Source organism: Gallus gallus, chromosome 10, assembly GCF_016699485.2.
Source record: "Gallus gallus isolate bGalGal1 chromosome 10, bGalGal1.mat.broiler.GRCg7b, whole genome shotgun sequence".
In the NCBI taxonomy this organism is placed as follows: domain Eukaryota; kingdom Metazoa; phylum Chordata; class Aves; order Galliformes; family Phasianidae; genus Gallus; species Gallus gallus.
The window spans coordinates 14,666,157-14,684,437 of NC_052541.1; the positions used below are offsets into that span (position 1 = coordinate 14,666,157).

Genomic DNA, 18,281 nt, shown 5'->3' on the forward strand with positions numbered 1-18,281 from the left:
TTGCTCTGTGCACAAGAGCAACTCGGTGAGTAGGATGCACGGGAGTCCCAGGAAGCTGAAGGAAGAGAGCTCTGGTGCTGGGATTAGGGGCTGCTGTTGGGGGTTAAATAACAGTGGTCACCAGGAGAGTCTCTGGGCTCCCTAGGATTCATTAGTTAGCTATAGTACAGCTTAAGGAAAGCTCCACTCCCTGCCTCATCTGAGCATCTCCAGCTTCCTTCTTTTTGGGTAGTTCTCGTGGAGACACTGGAGCCAGCACAGCGAAGTCAAATAGGTCACTCCCTCCCTTCTCATCACAGCAGTGCTAGGCAGTTTATTATTGAGTGCTTTGGCCAATTCTCTTAATGGCTCAAGTAGCGGAGCTACCCCTGAGGGAAAGAGTTTATACATCTCACTGTTGGAAAATTTTCCCTGCTGCTCAGCCTTGATGTTCTCTTTCTTCTATCACCATATTTATACTCTTTTGTACTACTTGATATAGTTCATCCCTGCCCCTCACTGATGACACCCCGCAGATGTCAGAACTTTAGGGCACATCAGCACAATCAGTATTTAGCAATTGTACCCCGTAAGTCTATTCTCAAAGCCTTCTGTTTCTTCCTTCCCTTTGACACGCTCTTCTTTGACTGTTAGGAGATGGACATTGATGAAATTCTGCGTTTGGCTGAAACACGGGAGAATGAAGTGTCCACCAGTGCCACCGATGAGCTGCTCTCACAGTTCAAGGTACAGACCCTTGTAGTGGGGTGCAGGAACGTGGCTCCCCATGTCTTGCCATAATGGTGAGGTCAAGAACAGACAGGACAGATCAGGCCCAGTGCGAGGTGCTCTGTACAAAGCAGCTTTCTGAGGGGCTGCCTGGACTTAGTAGCTGGGCAGATGTGTAGGTATTCATTTCCTTTTAAGTGGTCTTGAAGGCTGTGAATAAAATGCTGAATTTACCAAATTTGGTAACAAAAACGATAACTTAGGCTCAGCAGTACTTCTTAAACTGCACGTACTTTCTCAAGAGTTGTTAGCCCAAAGACGTGGCAAAGAACCAGGAATGTAGTGACATAAGGATCAGTTATACAGTAATTATGGAAACGTTGGCAAAACTCCTATGGAGAAGAAGTTGAAGCTTAGCAGACAGCTCTGGGATATTCCTGCCAGGGGAGGGAATTTCTGAAAGTGTTTCTTTGCTTATAAAAGGTGGCTAACTTTGCAACCATGGAGGAGGAAGAGACAGAGCTGGACGAGCGGCCCCAGAAGGACTGGGACGATATCATTCCAGAGGAGCAGAGGAAAAAAGTGGAGGAGGAAGAAAGGCAGAAGGAACTGGAGGAAATCTACATGCTGCCTCGCATCCGGAGCTCGACGAAAAAGGTACAGCACGTCTCCAAGAGCTGAGGGGCTGAAAGCCTGAGCTGGCGAAGGCAGCGCTGGCAGGAAAGCTTTCCTGTGCTTCTGCCCTTTCTCCACAGCTGGTTAGGGGTAACCCACAGAGGTGGCACGTTGGCCTCTCATTGGCATCAAGCGTTAGACCCGTGGTTCGTCATACAGTGTAGGAGCTCACACTGGATTTGGTACAACTCATGCTGGGTTAGACAAAGAAAACCTGCAGTGAGCACAGGGCAAAATAACTAAATGTATACTGCAGATGTTGCTGAAGTTTGTCATTTTCAGGCCGTTTCTTTCCCTTAGGCTCTATTGCTATTCCTGCCTAAATGTGTCTCTTGAGGGCAAAAGAGATACCATCTTCCTAAGTTTGTTTTTAGGTGATGTGATCTACCCAAATCCAGCAGGAAGCAGTCTGTGAAACTGCTGAGATATGGGACTTGGAGGGATTGTGAACTGTTCTCCTGGATAAGATGAGGAAAAGATTTAGAGTGGAAGCTAGAGAAGGATAATTTGTATCGGATGATTGCAGTTATTGCAATTGCACCTCGCTTCTCAGGTGTCCTGGTTTTCAAAATACTCCAGATACCAAGGAGCCTAGGGTACTATGGCACAAAACCATGGAAAATGAATGTGTTTTAAGGTCTTATACCTTAGTAAATCAACATGCAGTTGGAAAACTAAAGGCTGTAAAGGAGGGATGACCATGGGAGTCTTAGCTAGCCAGAAATGGCAAGTGTGTGCAACCTTACTGGTTTGATTACACTGTCTTCTGCATCTTCAGGAATTGGTGCTGAGTTGATTCAACATAAAATAGTGCCAGTGCATGGGAGGGGTGGAAAAGACTGGCAGATGAGCAGTTACACAGCCCTCTTATCCTTCTGCTGCATACAGGCTCAAACGAATGACAGTGAATCGGATGCAGAGACTAAGAGAAGGCTTCAGAGATCATCGGGGTCAGAAAGTGAGACTGATGATACCGATGATGAGAAGAGACCAAAGCGCCGTGGACGTCCCCGGAGTGTTAGAAAAGATACTGTGGAAGGATTTACTGATGCTGAAATCCGGAGGTCAGTGCTGAGCAATAGGGGGGATGGTTCAGTAAACAAGTATAGAAACCCCACACAGGTGTTGAAAATGCCTAGATAACCCGAGAGGTGTATCAGTAAACATATGAACATGTGAAGCTAGTTCTTTGGAACAGCTTTTGCACTGTTGTGCAATTCCGTTTGCTACTGACTGATGACCTTAACGTTCAAATCTGAGCAAAATGGGCTGAATTGTCTTCAGTTAGGCTGCAGTCAAACTGGTACCTTCCTAGAACCAACTCTTGATGCAACCGTCCAACGTGAGTTGTGTGGACTCTGAATTACACGTGAGACTTAAAGTGTCATGAGATAGTGCTGGAGAAGCCAAGGATTCTGGCCTTCCTGACATTTTTCTGGCAGTAGTCCTGATGAGTTAAGCCTAAGTGAAAGGCAGGCTCTGCCTGGCAAAATAAACCCCATGAGAAGCAGTGGTCCAGTCAATCAGAGCAGTAGTGTATCCTCTCCTGCACTGTGTCCCAGGAGTCAGCTGGGAGCTGAATTCCAAGGTATTATTTTCTTCTCGTATTTTCCTCTCCTTCCCAAGCCTTTCCCTCGGGCCTTTGTCTTATGGCTCTGCCCAGAGGTTCAGCCAAAAACAGAAGAGGGTTTGTGAGTTTTCGTTGCTTCTGTCTCTAATAAATGTGTTTCTAAAACAGGAGTTGTTAAAACGTTTTGCATTGTGGTAGATGCCCTATGTACAGCCCTGAAACCATCGAGGAGGAAAGAGGTGTTGCAGTGTGACCTATAACAGCTGTTTTGGTTAAAGTGCTGTAGCTGAAAGAGGAAAAGATGGAAAAAAAAGAAGGGAAAAATAGCTCATTTAAAAATAATCTGTTAGTTGAAGCCACTGAGTCAACTCCCAGCACAAAGCACTGTTCAGTCGCAGTAACAGTGTCTGACTCTTGCCTTGGAGGTGCCATTAGCAATGGCAGTGATTTTCACAATAAAAAGTAAGTAGTAAACATAAACAGCAATTCTTGTCTGCGAGGCTGTGTGATGGATTGCACCACATTTGGCTGTTCTGCAAGAGGTTGCTACGCTTACAGCCTGAGCTTTAAAATTATTAATGGCATTGATTTAATGCCTCTTTAATCCTTGGAAATTGAAGTTAATAATTACCCATACGGTGAGAGCTAATGCTTTCTTCTATTTTTTTTTTTTTTACACTACAGTCGTCTCTCCTCTTTTTTGTCATCTGTCAAACATCTGACATGCATAACAACGTTCTGTTCTTCTCCTGCTGAGGTCACAGAACTCTTTGTGGGGGTTAATGGATTAAACTCCCCAGTCCTGAGTGATGCTTAGCTAATCAGCGTGGAATGTGAGGTTGATAATATGACAGGCTGTAATTAATATATCCAAAACATATTTGTGATATTGGACACATGTTTTATGGCAGTTGCTTTAGTTCTTTTCTTTGTTGTTGTTCTTTTCTTAGGTTTATCAAGGCTTACAAGAAGTTTGGACTGCCTCTTGAGCGGTAAGTCTCAACCTGGCCTTTCTCCAGGGAGTTATCGTGGGGGAAATGTTGTGTTTCTGAGCGCTGCCATACATGCATTGCTGGAGGTGTTTGTCAGCCTCACCTGACAGAACCGAGCCCAACAAGTCTGCTGTCACGTGCTCCAGTAACTCAAATACTACCATATGGTCTCTCACGTCTCAGTTGGTGGGCAGTGATGAATGCTGCCCAAAGAGCAGCTGGAGCACAAGTGCTGCTGGCAGAATCTGGCCCTCGAGGCATTTCCATCCTGCCTTGAAAGAAGCAGGAGCAGCTGTCTGAACAGCAAATGTGACCCAAAACACTTGTCAAGTTTCTCCATACGTGTTACAAGGGCTGCTGCAAAAGTAATGCTCCTATTTTATGATGTTGGCCACTGACATCAGAGGCAGGCCTTGGTGGTAGGGCAGTAGAGGTTGAACCTTCCCATGAATTGGGAGATTATGATGAGGGAACTGTGTACAGAGCTGAGTACTGGCTTCATTGCATTGGAAATGACGATGGCAATGTTGGAATATCACAGAGTTTGTGCAAGGTGGGTACTATGAATGCTCACGCAGAAAGGACACTGTATGCAAGTTTGCTGGGACCTACTGAATCAATACGAGGCTGAAGGTGACAGTTTACTGGTTCACGTTGTTACTGGTGACAAGATGTGGTGTCACCGCTATGAGCTGGAGTTAAAACAGCAGTCCGTGGTGTGTTGACATCCAAATTCTCCATCAAAGAAAAATTTCAGGACTAGGCCTCAGTGGATAAAGGGATGTGCAGTGTCTCTTGGGATAGGAAAGGGGTGATCCTTCTGGATTTCCTGGAACCCAGACAAACCATCAACTCTGACTGCTACTTTGCAGTGCTGACTAAGCTGAAGGCTCAAAATTCCTGAGTCAGGCCAGAGAAGAAGACAGTGATAATGCCAGGCCCTATGCCAGTTTGATGACATTGGAGCACGTTGCCAATCTTGGCTAGACTGTCCTACCACACCCACCGTATAGTCTGGATTTGGCACCTTCTGACTTCCATCTGTTCGGGCTGATGAAAGATGGAGTGCATGGGCAATGTTCTGCTAGCAATTACAGCTGTGAAAATGTGGGTCCCTTCCACTGGTGCAGATTTTTACAAGCATGACATGCAAGCTCTTTTCCATTGCTGGCTAAAATGCGTAGCTAATGGTAGTGACAGTGCTGAAGAACAGTGTGTTGTAGCTGAGAATTTGCAATATCAAATGGTGCAACTGTACTCTTTGTATCTGTTGTTGTTACCATGGAAATAAACAGGAGGCATTACTTTCAGAGCAACCCATGTGACTTCAAGATTGAACGTGGAGCATCTTTCTCTTATCTTTCTCCCTCTTGAAGGGATGTGGGGAAAGACACTGCCCTCAACTCTGGGCCTGCACAGCCCCAGTGCTATGCCCAGCATGAATAAGGAGACGGGTGCACGTGGTGGGTCTGCTAAGCTGGCACCCTTACTGAGCTCTTGGAGCCAGGGCAGGAATCCCTGCGTGTGTTGTCTGAGAAATGACTGTTTTTTCAGCTGGTTGTACTCTTCGGTTGTGAAATGCAAGGTTTGTATGGGCCTTGATGTTATGAAATTCAGCCAGGCAAGAGAGACAGCAGATGGCAGCTTTCGACCACCAAATGGAGCGAAGGCAGCACTGAGAAGGAGGGCATAAAGCACGCTGGACAGTCAGTGTGCTGCTTAGGCCAGAGATAGACAGTTCTCACCTTTGCTTTAACACCAAAAAAGCCGAAGGACTGGGTCTGTCACACTACATCTGCACTGTGCTGCACTTGCCAGAACTGAAAAAAGGACCAAAACCTGTGCCAGCTCCACTCATGAAGGTTTCATGCCTTCATACACACGCAGCATTCATTGACAATCAAAGGCTGTGACACACTTGCTCAGGGAGCGACTGGGATAAGAAGTGCTACATAATATATCAAGCTTGCAATTTGTTTTTCCCCTTTGCCAGGCTGGAGTGCATTGCCAGGGATGCTGAGCTGGTGGATAAGTCTGTGGCTGATCTGAAGCGTTTAGGGGAACTCATCCACAACAGCTGTGTGTCAGCAATGCAGGAATACGAGGAGCAGCTGAAAGAAAACCCAGGTGAAAGTAAGTGAGAGAGTTGCTGCAGTTAGAATGCTTTTGGTGATAAACTGCTGAGAAGCCATTGCTGTGCTGCTGAATGTGGTGGCCGTGCCACACTGCAGCTTCTTAAGTCATCCCATCTCCACCAGGCAGCTGTTGCCAGCAGAGATAGACAGCAGTTTGGAGATGCAGGGCTGGATTTCCCACAAGGTCTCTGCTGCTTCTGATGTATAAAACTTCTGAAGCAACACTCCCGCGTACTTAGATGTATTTTTAAGGTGAGGGGTGCCTTAGTTGCAGATCTAAGTGAATTGATAATGATAACTTGTACAGGGAACCTACGTTAGCAGATTCTGCTTAAAGACATTGTGAGTAAGGTGTTGATCTCTGTGTGTCTGCCTAGGCGTTGTTTTTCCCCCACAAAAACATCCATTCCTAGTTGCTGTGTTTTGTTACTAAGCAGGGAAAGGACCTGGGAAAAGAAGAGGTCCTACCATCAAGATCTCTGGTGTCCAAGTGAACGTGAAATCCATCATCCAGCATGAAGAGGAGTTTGAGATGCTGCATAAATCCATCCCTGCAGACCCAGAGGAAAGGAAGAAGTGAGTTGGAATGGCTAAATGGGCAACGCAGAAAGAGACTGGGGGAATTTGGATTGTGTAGTGGAAAGAGACTTAGCCTAGATACGCGGATTCGCTTTAGCCCTGCAGCATTAAAAGTAGCTCATGTTTGCAATGCCTTCAGGTACCGCCTGACGTGCCGTGTCAAAGCTGCCCATTTTGATGTAGACTGGGGAGTGGAGGAGGATTCTCGCTTGTTAGTGGGGATTTACGAGCACGGTTATGGAAACTGGGAGCTAATTAAAACAGATCCGGAATTGAAGTTATCTGATAAGGTAGGTGGCTTTGCATGTTGCTTCTATTGGGTCCGTGACAGTCTTCATAGAGAACACGTTTGATTTAGTCCAGAAACAGATGTTTGTTTGTAGCCACTCCAAAAATAATAATAAATAATAACAAGGGAAGCAGCAACCTCTGTGGAATGCTGCATGCTTGATGGAAAGCAGAGTGGTCTGATTTGATAGGCAGTAAATCTTCTCTGAACGGTACCATATGCACCACACTGAAATGATGCAGGAAGAAAATAGTAATGCTGACATATGTGGTTTCATGCACAATATAGAGGGTGGACTGCATAACTGTGACTTGATATTTCCTTGAGCATCTCGCAAGGAGCTGAGTTTGAATTTCTGTGTGGAAGTTATTTTTCACAGATTTTACACTGCTTATGTCAGGACTGGTCGATGTCAGCTTTCAGGGTGTAGTTCCAGGACTGGCTGTGACAGCAAAACCAGCTGGAAAGCCTCTATCTAGTTCCTCTGTTCCTCAGAGAGCTCTTTATAAGGGCCACATTGAAATATCCTGGTTACAAATAAGCTGCCATCCTTTGTGTAAGCACTGTGGAAGGAGCGTGCAGTGCAGCACTGGGCTGAGGAACACTGGGACACTGCATCAGCTTGGCTGCCAGTACACTTCATTGCCACGACATCCCCTCTGGTGCTTTTAGCAAAGATCAGACTGTGGTCGAGATCCTTCCTACGTGGAGTTTAAGAAAAGGAATTTTACAATTGTCTGAGACACACCATCCAATTTCCAATGAAATAAGGAAGTAAGCTCAGCTGGTAAGCTGAAATATGTCCTCTGCAGAGTGGTACCTTGCAGCCTTGTTTTCCAGTAACAGTTCTGTGTTTGTACATTGCTGTACCAATGTCTGAGGCCACCAGAGAGGACAAGGCTGCTCTGACAAGGTTGTCACAAGCAAATCTGGTCAATCAAAGAGAGTGGACTCAATACTACGATGCAAGGTTCCCAAATATATTTTGCAGGGCTTTTTTTTTTTTCCTTTGCACTTCCAAGATTATAGAGAATGTAGAGAGCTGCTTTGGGATCCATTCACCTGCAAGATGCCCCAGGGAGAGATTCTTGCCTGGTGCTTTGCTTATGGATAGACAGGGAGAGTCTGTGTGAGGTTCTTCAGGTTGGTGGAAATGCTTGAGCCTCGTTGTTCCCCTAGAAGGTGCAGCATCTCTAGCCATTTGCTGCACCTGAAAGGAGTTCTGCAAGTGTGTAATTCTTATGCCGAGGTTTGTTATGTACATGTAAACGAATATATATTTTTTTCCTTCTTTATCAAAGATCCTACCTGTTGAGACAGATAAGAAACCTCAGGGAAAACAGCTCCAGACCCGAGTTGATTATCTACTGAAATTGCTGAAGAAGGATCTGGAGAAGAAAGAAAACATGAAAGATGGGGAAGAGGTGAGACACAGCTGCTTGGCTCAGGGTTCTTCAGGACGAGGGGTTGGTTGGTAGTAGCAGCTAAGACAGCTTGTGTGGCAAGGGCACCGAGTTTGTCCTACGTTAAAGAATATGGGCTTGTCTGCTGTCTGATTGCTTTGTGATGCTGAAGTGATAATTGGTGGGGGACAAGTGGTGAGTTATTGCACTTACCAAAGGACTGCATTATGACACTAATTCCATGCTAATTCTTCAACTTTTGTCACATAGAAAAAAAAACTGCAAGCTGAGTGTGCAAACCACTGAGGGAGAGCAGGGTGCCTCGTGCCCTGTTTAGTAAGCTATTTCTGAGAAGTGATGGAATAAACAAGTCTGGGTGCTGACAACTCCCTCAATTCTCAGCAAGGGGCACTTCAGGCTATTCAAACAGAGCATAAATTGTCCTAGAAAATATATATGTATATATATAAAAATATATTTTGCTTTCCTTTTCTCCCACATGGCTATGATATGCTCTGGTAAATATCCACAGGATACCTGGTGTCAGTGGGATCCAGGTAGTGTTCAGCCCCGTTATCTCATTGTCATTGGTCCGTATACACCAGTCTACAGATGTTTGAGATATTCCCTTGACCTCTTAAATTTCACAAGCAATTCCTCTTTCTGGCTGGTATTTGTTTGTCTAATTTTGTCTGTGACCCGCCAAGCTTTCCTGTGGTTCCTCAGGCATCCTGGCACCCTGCAGGACCTGCAGCTGTTAGCAAGACGTTCAGGAGATGGGCTATGCCTCTAGGAAGCAGCTGTAGGTATTTGCTTGCTCTGACTTGTTCTGTCTTCTCTCCAGGGCAAGCTAAAGAAGAGGAAACCACGAGTAAAGAAAGAGAACAAGGCTCCCAAAGTCAAAGATGAGCATGGGAATGAACTCTCCCCTCCTCGGCACTCAGACAACCAGTCAGAAGAAGGTGAAGTCAAGGTGAGTCAGCTTGGATAGATAGCAGCTTTTCCAGGTTTCCTCGGGCTGTTCTGTTACTATGGAAACTCAAGTTGAGAAGCACCCCTGGCAAACATGCCCTGTGGGGTCGAGGGGAGCTGTGGAGTGCATTCCCACAAGAGGCTAGCAAGCTTGCCGAAAAAATACATGCAACTGTTGAAGCAGAAGAAGGACCTTTCCCACCTGCTCTTTTAGATCAGTACTTCAGGTGTTTTGAGGAGGATGCTTAGAAGGGCCACAGACATCCACGTGCTGACCTGGAGGAAAGGTGGTCTCAGGACAAAATCTGTTGCCCTTATAAAGGAGAGAAAGAAGAATTGTTTCCCTCTCCTTTTCGGTATATCAGCCAGTGGGGAAGCTGGAGCTTACCAAGGTCATAGTGTTGCTTAGAAAACCTTCTGTCATTGAGTGGTTTGGCTTGTAGTCTAAGGCTTTTTGTTCATGTTCTGATCAGTATCTGCCTTACGGACTGAGCGTTCTCCAGCACAACTGGCATAGGAAAGTGGAGCTTATCTGAAGTCTGCCAGGGGCTCGTATAATTTTTATGCCCTGTTGTTCAAGGTTGTTTGGGTGGATTGCAGTACCGGTCTTGCTGTCGGGTTAAAGAGGTGTGAGGGCAAATTTGGATGGATCTCAACAAATGCTTGCTTTCCAAAGATGCATGTTTTATGGAAGAATGTGTATGTGAGGTGAAGGACTCCAGCTTTGACTGCGCTGTGACTGATTTTCTAGGATGATGGCTTGGACAAGAGCCCAGTGAAAAAGAAACAGAAGAAGAAAGAGAACAAAGAGAACAAGGAGAAACAGACAAGCTCTAAGAAAGAAAAGGAAAGTGATAAAGAGAAAAAGAAGACAAAAGAAAAGAAAGAGAAGGTATGCAATACTCTCGAGCAGTTTAAGAGACAGGGAAGTCTGAGCGGAGGGGTAGGCTGTGAGTCCTGTTAAAGGCCTTGTGTGAAAAGTCATTAACAGAACTCTGGGGTGAGACCTGATCCATTTTGCAGCCCTCCTGAACTTCTTAGTGTGTAGAATTGCACTAAGGGGTGGAAAAGGCAACATATCCTAAGCCTCGTGAAAAAGGAGCAAAAAGGAAGAAAAGATTTTGTTGGGCTGCCTGTAAAGTACAGCTGTCCCTGTGACAGCAGCATGGCTGGTGGTAAGGAAGAAGGGGTGTAGAGCATGGAGCACTCTGTTCAATGTTATGTTCAGCTGTGATTTATCACAGCATTGGCAGCTACTTGTCTGCATTCCTCTCTAATTTAAATTCACCCCAAATAACCTAGCAGACCATTCTGCCAAGACTGGATTAACCTTGTGACTGTTCAGGACTCATCAGAATGAGCGTTTCAACACCAATGGTATGTCATAGGCTAAAATGTCCCTTGAATTTTGGGTACGACTGCCTTTAGGCTGGATTCTGATTGGAAGAGAAGTAAAAGGTTCTGGAATGATTACCTGACCTACCTGTCCAGTGAGCAGAGGTGTGTACTGTGTGCTCACTGTGTTTTGACATTGAGGTCACGAGTGCAAACCAGGGAGCTTTATTGCATACGTAGGGGAAAGTTTGCTTTCCAGTGATTTTTTTTCATGCGGTTTTGACTGCAGATAAACCATGTAAGTCAAAATTTACACTTAATTTAAATCTGAGGTTGCTTTCTGGAACAACTAGTTTGAGGACTAGTGATGCTGTATGAAGTTGCAAGTCTTCATAGACACGAGACTACTCCAGGCTCTTTGCAAGGGACATATATTCTTCAGCTTAACCTCTCTTCTAAGTCTTCCAGTACTGTTTTTTCTCTCCATGAGTATAACCATAATATTCAGGTCCAAAACATTGGCTCTTAGTTCCCTCTGCTCTGTCAGGGATGACATAAAGCTAAACAGAGGCATTACAGCAAAACAGTTTGAAATCTTGGGAGGAAAGTTGTAGGAGCTGTGCCCAGGGTTTAACGACTGCCAGTAACAATAGTGTGCAGGCAGGCTGTTACTTGGATCACTTGGGGGTTTTGCAGACTGGTTCATCATGTGATGTAATTTGTCCTTGTAAAGCCTAAAGGTGGTGAAGCCAAATCTGGAAGTAAAGGGAAGAGATCACAAGGTCCCGTCCACATTACAGCGGGGAGTGAACCAGTCCCTATTGGAGAAGATGAGGATGATGATTTGGACCAAGAAACATTCAGCATAGTGAGTATTTTCCTTGAGAGATGGGATGGTGATGGCAGAGCTTCCCAGTAAGCCAGTGTTTGCTTGTACTTTATCTGAGGGTGTGTTTTAGGTGTCAGCACTGATCCATAAATCCACAATGCTCATCTGGTTTCAACCCCCCTGCTATGTGCAGGGTCGCCAACCACCAGGCCAGGCTGCCCAGAGCCACATCCAGCCTGGCCTTGAATGCCTCCAGGGATGGGACATCCACAGCCTCCTTGGGCAACCTGTTATAATGCATCACCGCCCTCTGAGTGAAAAACTTCCTCCTGATATCTAACCTAAATCTCCCCTGTCTTAGTTTAAAGCCATTCCCCCTTGTCCTATCACTATCGACCCATGTAAACAGTTGTTCCCCCTCATTTTTATATGCTCCCTTCAAGTACTGCTGGCTTGGCAGCCTGGGTCTCAGATGATACTGCAGCCTGATGTGGCAGCCTTGTCTGCTGTAGGAGCCATTGGGGCTGCTCTAGGTGGCAAAATACAGGGGGACTTGAAGAGTGTCCTTGTATGGCTGTAGTTGGTATGGAGTTGTTGGAGCTGTGTAAGCACGTCCCTTGCTGTGTAAATGCTCTGGCAGCAAACATGCCTGCAAGGCTTGTAAAAATAGCCTTTTATTAAAAGTTGTTGTGACAGATGCTCCTTTGCCTGACTTACGTAGTGAAATGCTGAAGTATCAGTTCTTAAAAACAGTTCTGTGCTTTGAAATCTCTGCGTTTTCCAATCTGTGCGTTCCCTGCAGGCCCTGTGTTATCTTTGTGGCTTTTCTTTTTCCCTTTTATTTTCCCTCTGTGGTGCATGAAAGGTCCAGTCAGGCAGTGGGAACCTGTCTGATGTACTGTCTGTGCAAAGTGCTGATGCCTCCAGTAGAAAAAGGTGATGCTTTCATCTCATGTCTCCCGGTCTTAATAAAAGCAATAGATTAAAGCAAACACAGGCTGGGATGGACAGGGAGGCTATTGAGAGCACTAATGCAGCTGGGGCTGCTTGTTCAGCGTGTCGATGCTCAGTTCCACTTCCCTGCCTGTCCTGGGATCAGCCCGTGTGCGTTTACTGTTGGCAAAGCAAACTGTTCACCTCTAAAAGGCTGAGGGGATGTGGGGAGACTCGTCTTTCCCTGATGATTTTCTGCAGCGTGTCTAACAAATTGCTGCTTTCAGAGATGATTTCTCCTTGCCTAGCGGTTAGATAGAGCTAATATCTCACGCTAATGAACTTCTTTCAGCTCTGTCTGATTAACAAGGGAACGGTGCAGAGCCCTTTGCCAACTGAATCACTTTCGACTCTTTCTTTCTCAAGTGCAAGGAAAGGATGAGACCAGTGAAAAAAGCACTGAAGCAACTTGATAAGCCTGATAAGGGACTGACGGTTCAAGAACAGCTGGAGCACACACGCAACTGCCTCCTGAAAATTGGGGACCGCATCTCTGAGTGCCTTAAAGCCTACACTGACCAGGATCTTATCAAGCTGTGGAGAAGGTGAGGGATCGTTTTGTTTTCTGTTGCTGATTTGTGATATTTCAAAATGGCGCTCGTAGGCTGCTGGGTTTTATGTGGATGAGTGCGCTATTTGCCTCTTACTGAATGTAAGAGAAACCTCATGTTCTGTAGCCCATTCAGTCCTCGACCAGCCTCTGGTGAGGGTTTTGACTCCAAGTTGTGCTGGTTTCATTTAAATTGATTTCAGAGCTGGTTTAGAGAAACCAGTGCAAAGCACTTATTCTACTTCGAAGGGCTTTGTTCCAACTCTCCTGAAACATCCTGTCCTGAGCTGGAATGTGACTGTTTTCCTTAGAGGGCAGAACTGATTTGGTGTTGGTTTGAAAGCAGATGACAGTTGAACAGCTCACGTAGCAATTAACAGAAAAAGTTCATGTCCTTCCAGGAACCTATGGATATTTGTGTCAAAGTTCACAGAATTTGATGCCAGAAAACTGCACAAACTCTACAAGATGGCTCATAAGAAAAGATCGCAGGAAGAGGAGGTGAGATGTGAAGTGCCTTTCCTCTGGGTGCTTTCTTTAACACTCGTTGCGCTTGCCCACACTTGGGCACGGCTGCTTCACATGGAGGTGGGTGGCCCACAGAATGGGGGATCTCCAGCAGGGCCTGGCAGACTGGGCCACTGCTCACGTGATTGGAGTTGTGGTTGAAGAGCAGTTGAGCTATAACTCTCTCTCACCCCTTGCAGGAGCAGAAAAAGAAGGAGGACATGGCCAGCATGCCCAGCATGAAGAAGCCGTTCCGCCCAGAGCCTTCGGGCTCCAGCCGTGATCCTGCCATGTCCCAGTCTCACGTGCCTCACAATCCTCATTCCCAGAAGCTCCACATGCCCCCTTCCCATGCCCAGCAGCAGATGCACGGGCACCCACGTGAAAGCTACGGCCATCCCCCCAAGAGACACTTCAGCAACACAGGTGAGTGCTGGGAAAGCAGAAGCAACCATTCCTCCTAAGCTCGTGGCTGTTTGCTCTTGGACACAGGTTGTGGCTGCTCAGGTTTGAAGGTGGTGGGATAGAATGTATGTGATTGCTGTTCTTCCTGCTGGACTAGAAAACGTGATAACAGTGTGAGGAAAGAGTACAAAAACAGGAGGGAATAAGATTTGCTGGAATAATGGTGAGGAAATACAAGGAATAAAATGGGGTCCATATAATTTAGGGAAGGGAAAGTCAAAGGAGCACCAGTAAAAGGTTACCAGTGCTTTGAGGATTGGGCAAAGAAGGAATGGGCTTAAAATGAAAGCACAGAATACACTTCTCAATGCTTTCCTCACTGCAGACCGAGGAGAGTGGCAGCGAGATCGAAAGTTCAGCTATAGTGGCAACAGCAACCAGATGTGGGGTGGGGAGCGGCACCACCAATACGAGCAGCACTGGTACAAGGACCACCACTACGGGGACCGGCGATCTCGTGGAGACCCCCACCGGAGCTCTGGGAACTACAGACCAAATAACCTCTCCCGCAAGAGGCCGTACGAACAGTACAGCAGTGACCGCGACCACAGAGGCCACCGGGATTATTACGACAGGTAATTCCACTTCCTCTTGGGAGGGCTGGCAGGGGTTTGCAGCAGTGCACCCAGCCGCCGCAGACAAGCTCTCATAGAATCATTAAGGTTGGAAAAGACCTCTAAGACCATCTAGTCCAACCGTCGCCCCATCCCGCCGTGCCCACCACCTCATCACCTCGGTGCCACTTTCCTCGGGGAGCTCACCTCCATCCACCCATTTTTCTCTCTGCAGGCACCACCACGACTCCAAGCGCCGACGATCCGATGAGTTCAGGCCTCAGAATTACCACCAGCAGGATTTCCGACGCATGTCTGATCACAGGCCGCCCATGGGATACCATGGCCAGGGACCTTCGGACCACTACAGGTCCTTCCACACAGACAAACCGGGAGACTACAAACAGCCCCTTCCTCCACCTCACCCTTCCGTGTCGGACCCTCGCTCGCCCCCCTCTCAGAAATCTCCTCATGATTCCAAGTCGCCTCTCGATCACAGGTCACCTCTGGATAGGTCGCTAGAACAGAAAAACAACCCAGACTATAACTGGAACATTAGGAAAACGTAAAGCGACTGAGAAGGGGGGGGGGAAACATGTCTTGAAAGACTTGGATGCAACAACCAGAAACTCTGAACATGCTGCTATCATCTTGCTGGGTCAAGGAGGATTTTGGAGGAGCAGGTGGAGGAAGACTCAGTTCTAATTTGGGTTCCCATTTTGTTTCCCCCCCTTTCTCTCGTTGAACATTGGAACCAGACTTGCCTCGTTCTTTTTCTTTGGTTTATTTTCCCCAATCCAACGGACACGTGGAGAATTTTCCTCAGCCACAGTGTTTCCCCAAAACCGAGAAGGCGGATCAATGCTGCTTAGGATTGTGCCAGAAGGCTGTGTGCCTGCTCGGTCTTGATGTTACATGACAGATGCTGCTCTGGGATTGGGGATAAACTGGTTGGGCTGGGCTTTGTGTGTAACCAGCATAGGTCAATGGATGGTATATTCCAGGAGGGACAGGAGAGTCCCTCAGCAGCCAAGCTGTTGTTGTCACAAGGGCTTGGTTGAAAGAGGGACTCTGTGTCCCTACAGTGACTCCAAAGGAGTTGGATCTATGCTGGTGACAATCCATCACTTTTCTGGACTCGTTATCATTTCTCGTGTCTTTATCCATTTCAAGAAACTGGCTCTGCTCTGACTGCCATTGTGTCCCCTGCCGCAGAAGAGCAGAGGGGGATCCAGGGCTGGAACCAGCAAATCTTGACTCTGGGAGACTCTGGGATATGTGAAAATAGGCAGACTTCTGTAGCAAAGGCTTACTTCACTTCTAACAGGTAGGAAAGAAACTAGGGAGAGCAGTATTTCCCTGTGGACAGGGCGCAGGAATTCAGAACAAGACCCCTCTTCTCTCCTGACACGGGCAGCTTGGATGTCCAGGAATCAACACAGGTGCTGGCTGGGAGCTGTGAGTTACCAGGACAAGAGATGGCTCTTGGCATCTGGGGACCCCGAAGCTCCTAATTCTGGGCAAGTCATTTCTCTCTGTGCTTCACAAAATGGCGATCACAAACCTTTGCTACAACCAAAAGATAAGAAGTGACAGCACAGAGCTGAATGGCAGTGCTGTGGGCTGATCTCTGCCTGGGAGTGGTCACACCTGTCACCTTTCTGCAGTTGGAGATGTGCCTGTGGGCTTAGCACTTAAGTGAGGAGGAAGAAAATGAGGAATTCAGGACTTGGTACTTAAAAATGCCTGGTGCAAAGGTCTTAGAGGCCCAGCGTGGCAGAGGGACAAGAGGGGTTTGCAGCCCAGCTCAGCGGGCTTCAGATCAAACATTCCTCCAAGTGTTGGGGTCATTGCAAATGACACAGAACAGTGTCCAGCCAGCGGTGCGGGGAGTGCCTCTGCACAGGTTGCTGGTCAGAAGTCAGCATGGTCTTTGTCAGTAGGACTGCATCCCTGCAAAGAGCAAAGCTCTCCCAACAGCCAGGCTGCCCAGAGTCTGCTGTCCGCGGATGCTTCGTCTCCTAGAGTTCAGTATTAAAGATCGGGCCGTTCCAGGCTGCTCTTCTTGGTGGGGGGGGCAGAAGTTGAGGCTCTCTTAAGATGCCAGTATATGACCTTAATAAGCTGTGATGTCCTTTCCCTGATCGTCCGAGGGGTGCTGAGGGCTGGCCTTCCTGCTTCCAGGCGCTTTGGGAAGCGCACACGAATCAACACTAACAACCCCCACGTCTCCCCTCTGCGCGGTGCCGGAGGCGTTGAGGCAACGCGTTACCGCTGCCTTTCTCACTAAGCTGTGATTGCACTTGCTGTGGTATTCAACAAAGAGGTCCTTTCTTTTCAGAGGTATTAGCTTGTAAAGTAAAATGGGAAGAAACCCTCACAGGGGCAAAGAGAAATCGCTCTTTTGGTTCACATTCACACAGTGGTGCTATCGGGATGGAAAGTTCGTGCCATACAAGTCGTAGCAAGAGGCAGTACTGGCCAGACCAGTGTTACGGTTGGTGCAGGATACAAACTCCAGCAAGAGGCACTTCTGTGCCCATGCACGAGGGGTTCTGCTTGTCCCACGTTCCAAGCGTGAGGTGGTTTGGGGTTTCTTTCTTGAAACCAGTGCAACAGTAAAAGCTTTGCCCGTAGCCGGCAAAGAGTGGTCCCCACTGTCACACTGGTTTGCCACTGAACAGTCACCTGGGTTTGCTCACTCACAATGGATGGCTCTTCACTGGACTGCACATTCACGGGGCTGGAAATCTGCAGGGAAAGTCTTCCCAGGTGCGCGTGCACACATTTTATCCCCTCAGAATAGGGACCAGACACAGTCACTTGGTGTGAATGGCGTTGGAGGGGACGGATCCACAGCCATCAGCATCACTGCGGTGTCTGTGTCAGCATCTGGTACAGCTCTTCCTTCTGAGCCAGCCGTGGGCTTTCCTCTCTCCTCTTCGCAGGAAAAAGTAGCAATGTGTTGGGTTTGTTTGTTCATTTGCGTTTGTTGGTTCATTCCTCCCTTCATTTGTTTGTCTCTTTAAGAACGTTTTTCAGCCTGAGCCCTTGGAAGTGCTGTGAGTTCAGTCCGTGGACGTCCTGCAGAGCAGACAGGCGGTGCCCAACCGAGGCGGCTCTCTGAGGTCCCTCAGTGAACAGTTTAAGTGACCCCCACACAAACACTTCTCTGCTTTCACTCATGTCCTCCCCACCTCCGCCTCCCTCCAGGGAGAGAAGGACTCTTACTGTAAAAGTCTTTTAAACCTGTTGACTAAAAGAACAGTAATTAATATTAATTTATATTTGTGGAAAAAAAAAAAAAAATGCCACTGTCCTAGTGATTTCTGATGTAAATATGTTGTTTATATAGTATGTATTAAATTTTCCTACATTGTAAAACTGCTGTACTTTTGATTCTTGTATATTAAAAAGTGTTCCTGAGGTTTTCAGAACTGTGCCGGCCTGGATGCCATGCGGTGGGCGCTGAGAGTTGGGGGTGCCGTGGGATTGTGGGACCCTTCCCTGTGTGCCGGGGTGGGTATTGTCACCGTGCAGGAATAAGCGTGTCCGAGTTGTTCTTCTCAGCTGTTTTAGGTAACTTTGCAGCCCGTGGTGACGGAGGGTTGATCCAGCCTTGGAAAAACCCCCTTTGGATGGGAATTTCCACCTGCTCAGGAGACGCCGTGCCATTTCCTCGCCGGTTTCCATCCAGGATGGTGGTGATGTTTATCCAACCTTGG

At 47.2% G+C, this 18,281-nt stretch overlaps 1 protein-coding gene across 3 annotated transcripts in view; it reads left to right on the plus strand.

Moving 5' to 3' along the window:
* Window positions 1-17,990, plus strand: part of CHD2 (chromodomain helicase DNA binding protein 2) — a 68,507-nt gene extending 50,517 nt beyond the window's left edge. For 2 of the 3 annotated variants that reach the window (XM_040706346.2, NM_001278454.3), the window contains 16 exons: window positions 634-726; window positions 1,192-1,365; window positions 2,272-2,447; window positions 3,904-3,945; window positions 5,939-6,078; window positions 6,518-6,656; window positions 6,799-6,949; window positions 8,250-8,372; window positions 9,196-9,324; window positions 10,075-10,215; window positions 11,392-11,526; window positions 12,847-13,025; window positions 13,432-13,531; window positions 13,738-13,963; window positions 14,328-14,577; window positions 14,792-17,990. In XM_040706346.2, coding sequence (XP_040562280.1) covers window positions 634-726; window positions 1,192-1,365; window positions 2,272-2,447; window positions 3,904-3,945; window positions 5,939-6,078; window positions 6,518-6,656; window positions 6,799-6,949; window positions 8,250-8,372; window positions 9,196-9,324; window positions 10,075-10,215; window positions 11,392-11,526; window positions 12,847-13,025; window positions 13,432-13,531; window positions 13,738-13,963; window positions 14,328-14,577; window positions 14,792-15,125 — 2,532 coding nt within the window. In that variant the 3' untranslated portion in view covers window positions 15,126-17,990. Of the gene's footprint in view, window positions 1-633; window positions 727-1,191; window positions 1,366-2,271; window positions 2,448-3,903; window positions 3,946-5,938; window positions 6,079-6,514; window positions 6,657-6,798; window positions 6,950-8,249; window positions 8,373-9,195; window positions 9,325-10,074; window positions 10,216-11,391; window positions 11,527-12,846; window positions 13,026-13,431; window positions 13,532-13,737; window positions 13,964-14,327; window positions 14,578-14,791 lie in introns of all 3 variants that reach the window. The other variant, XM_040706339.2, reaches the window with a different exon arrangement.
* Window positions 17,991-18,281: the final 291 nt, after the last annotated feature.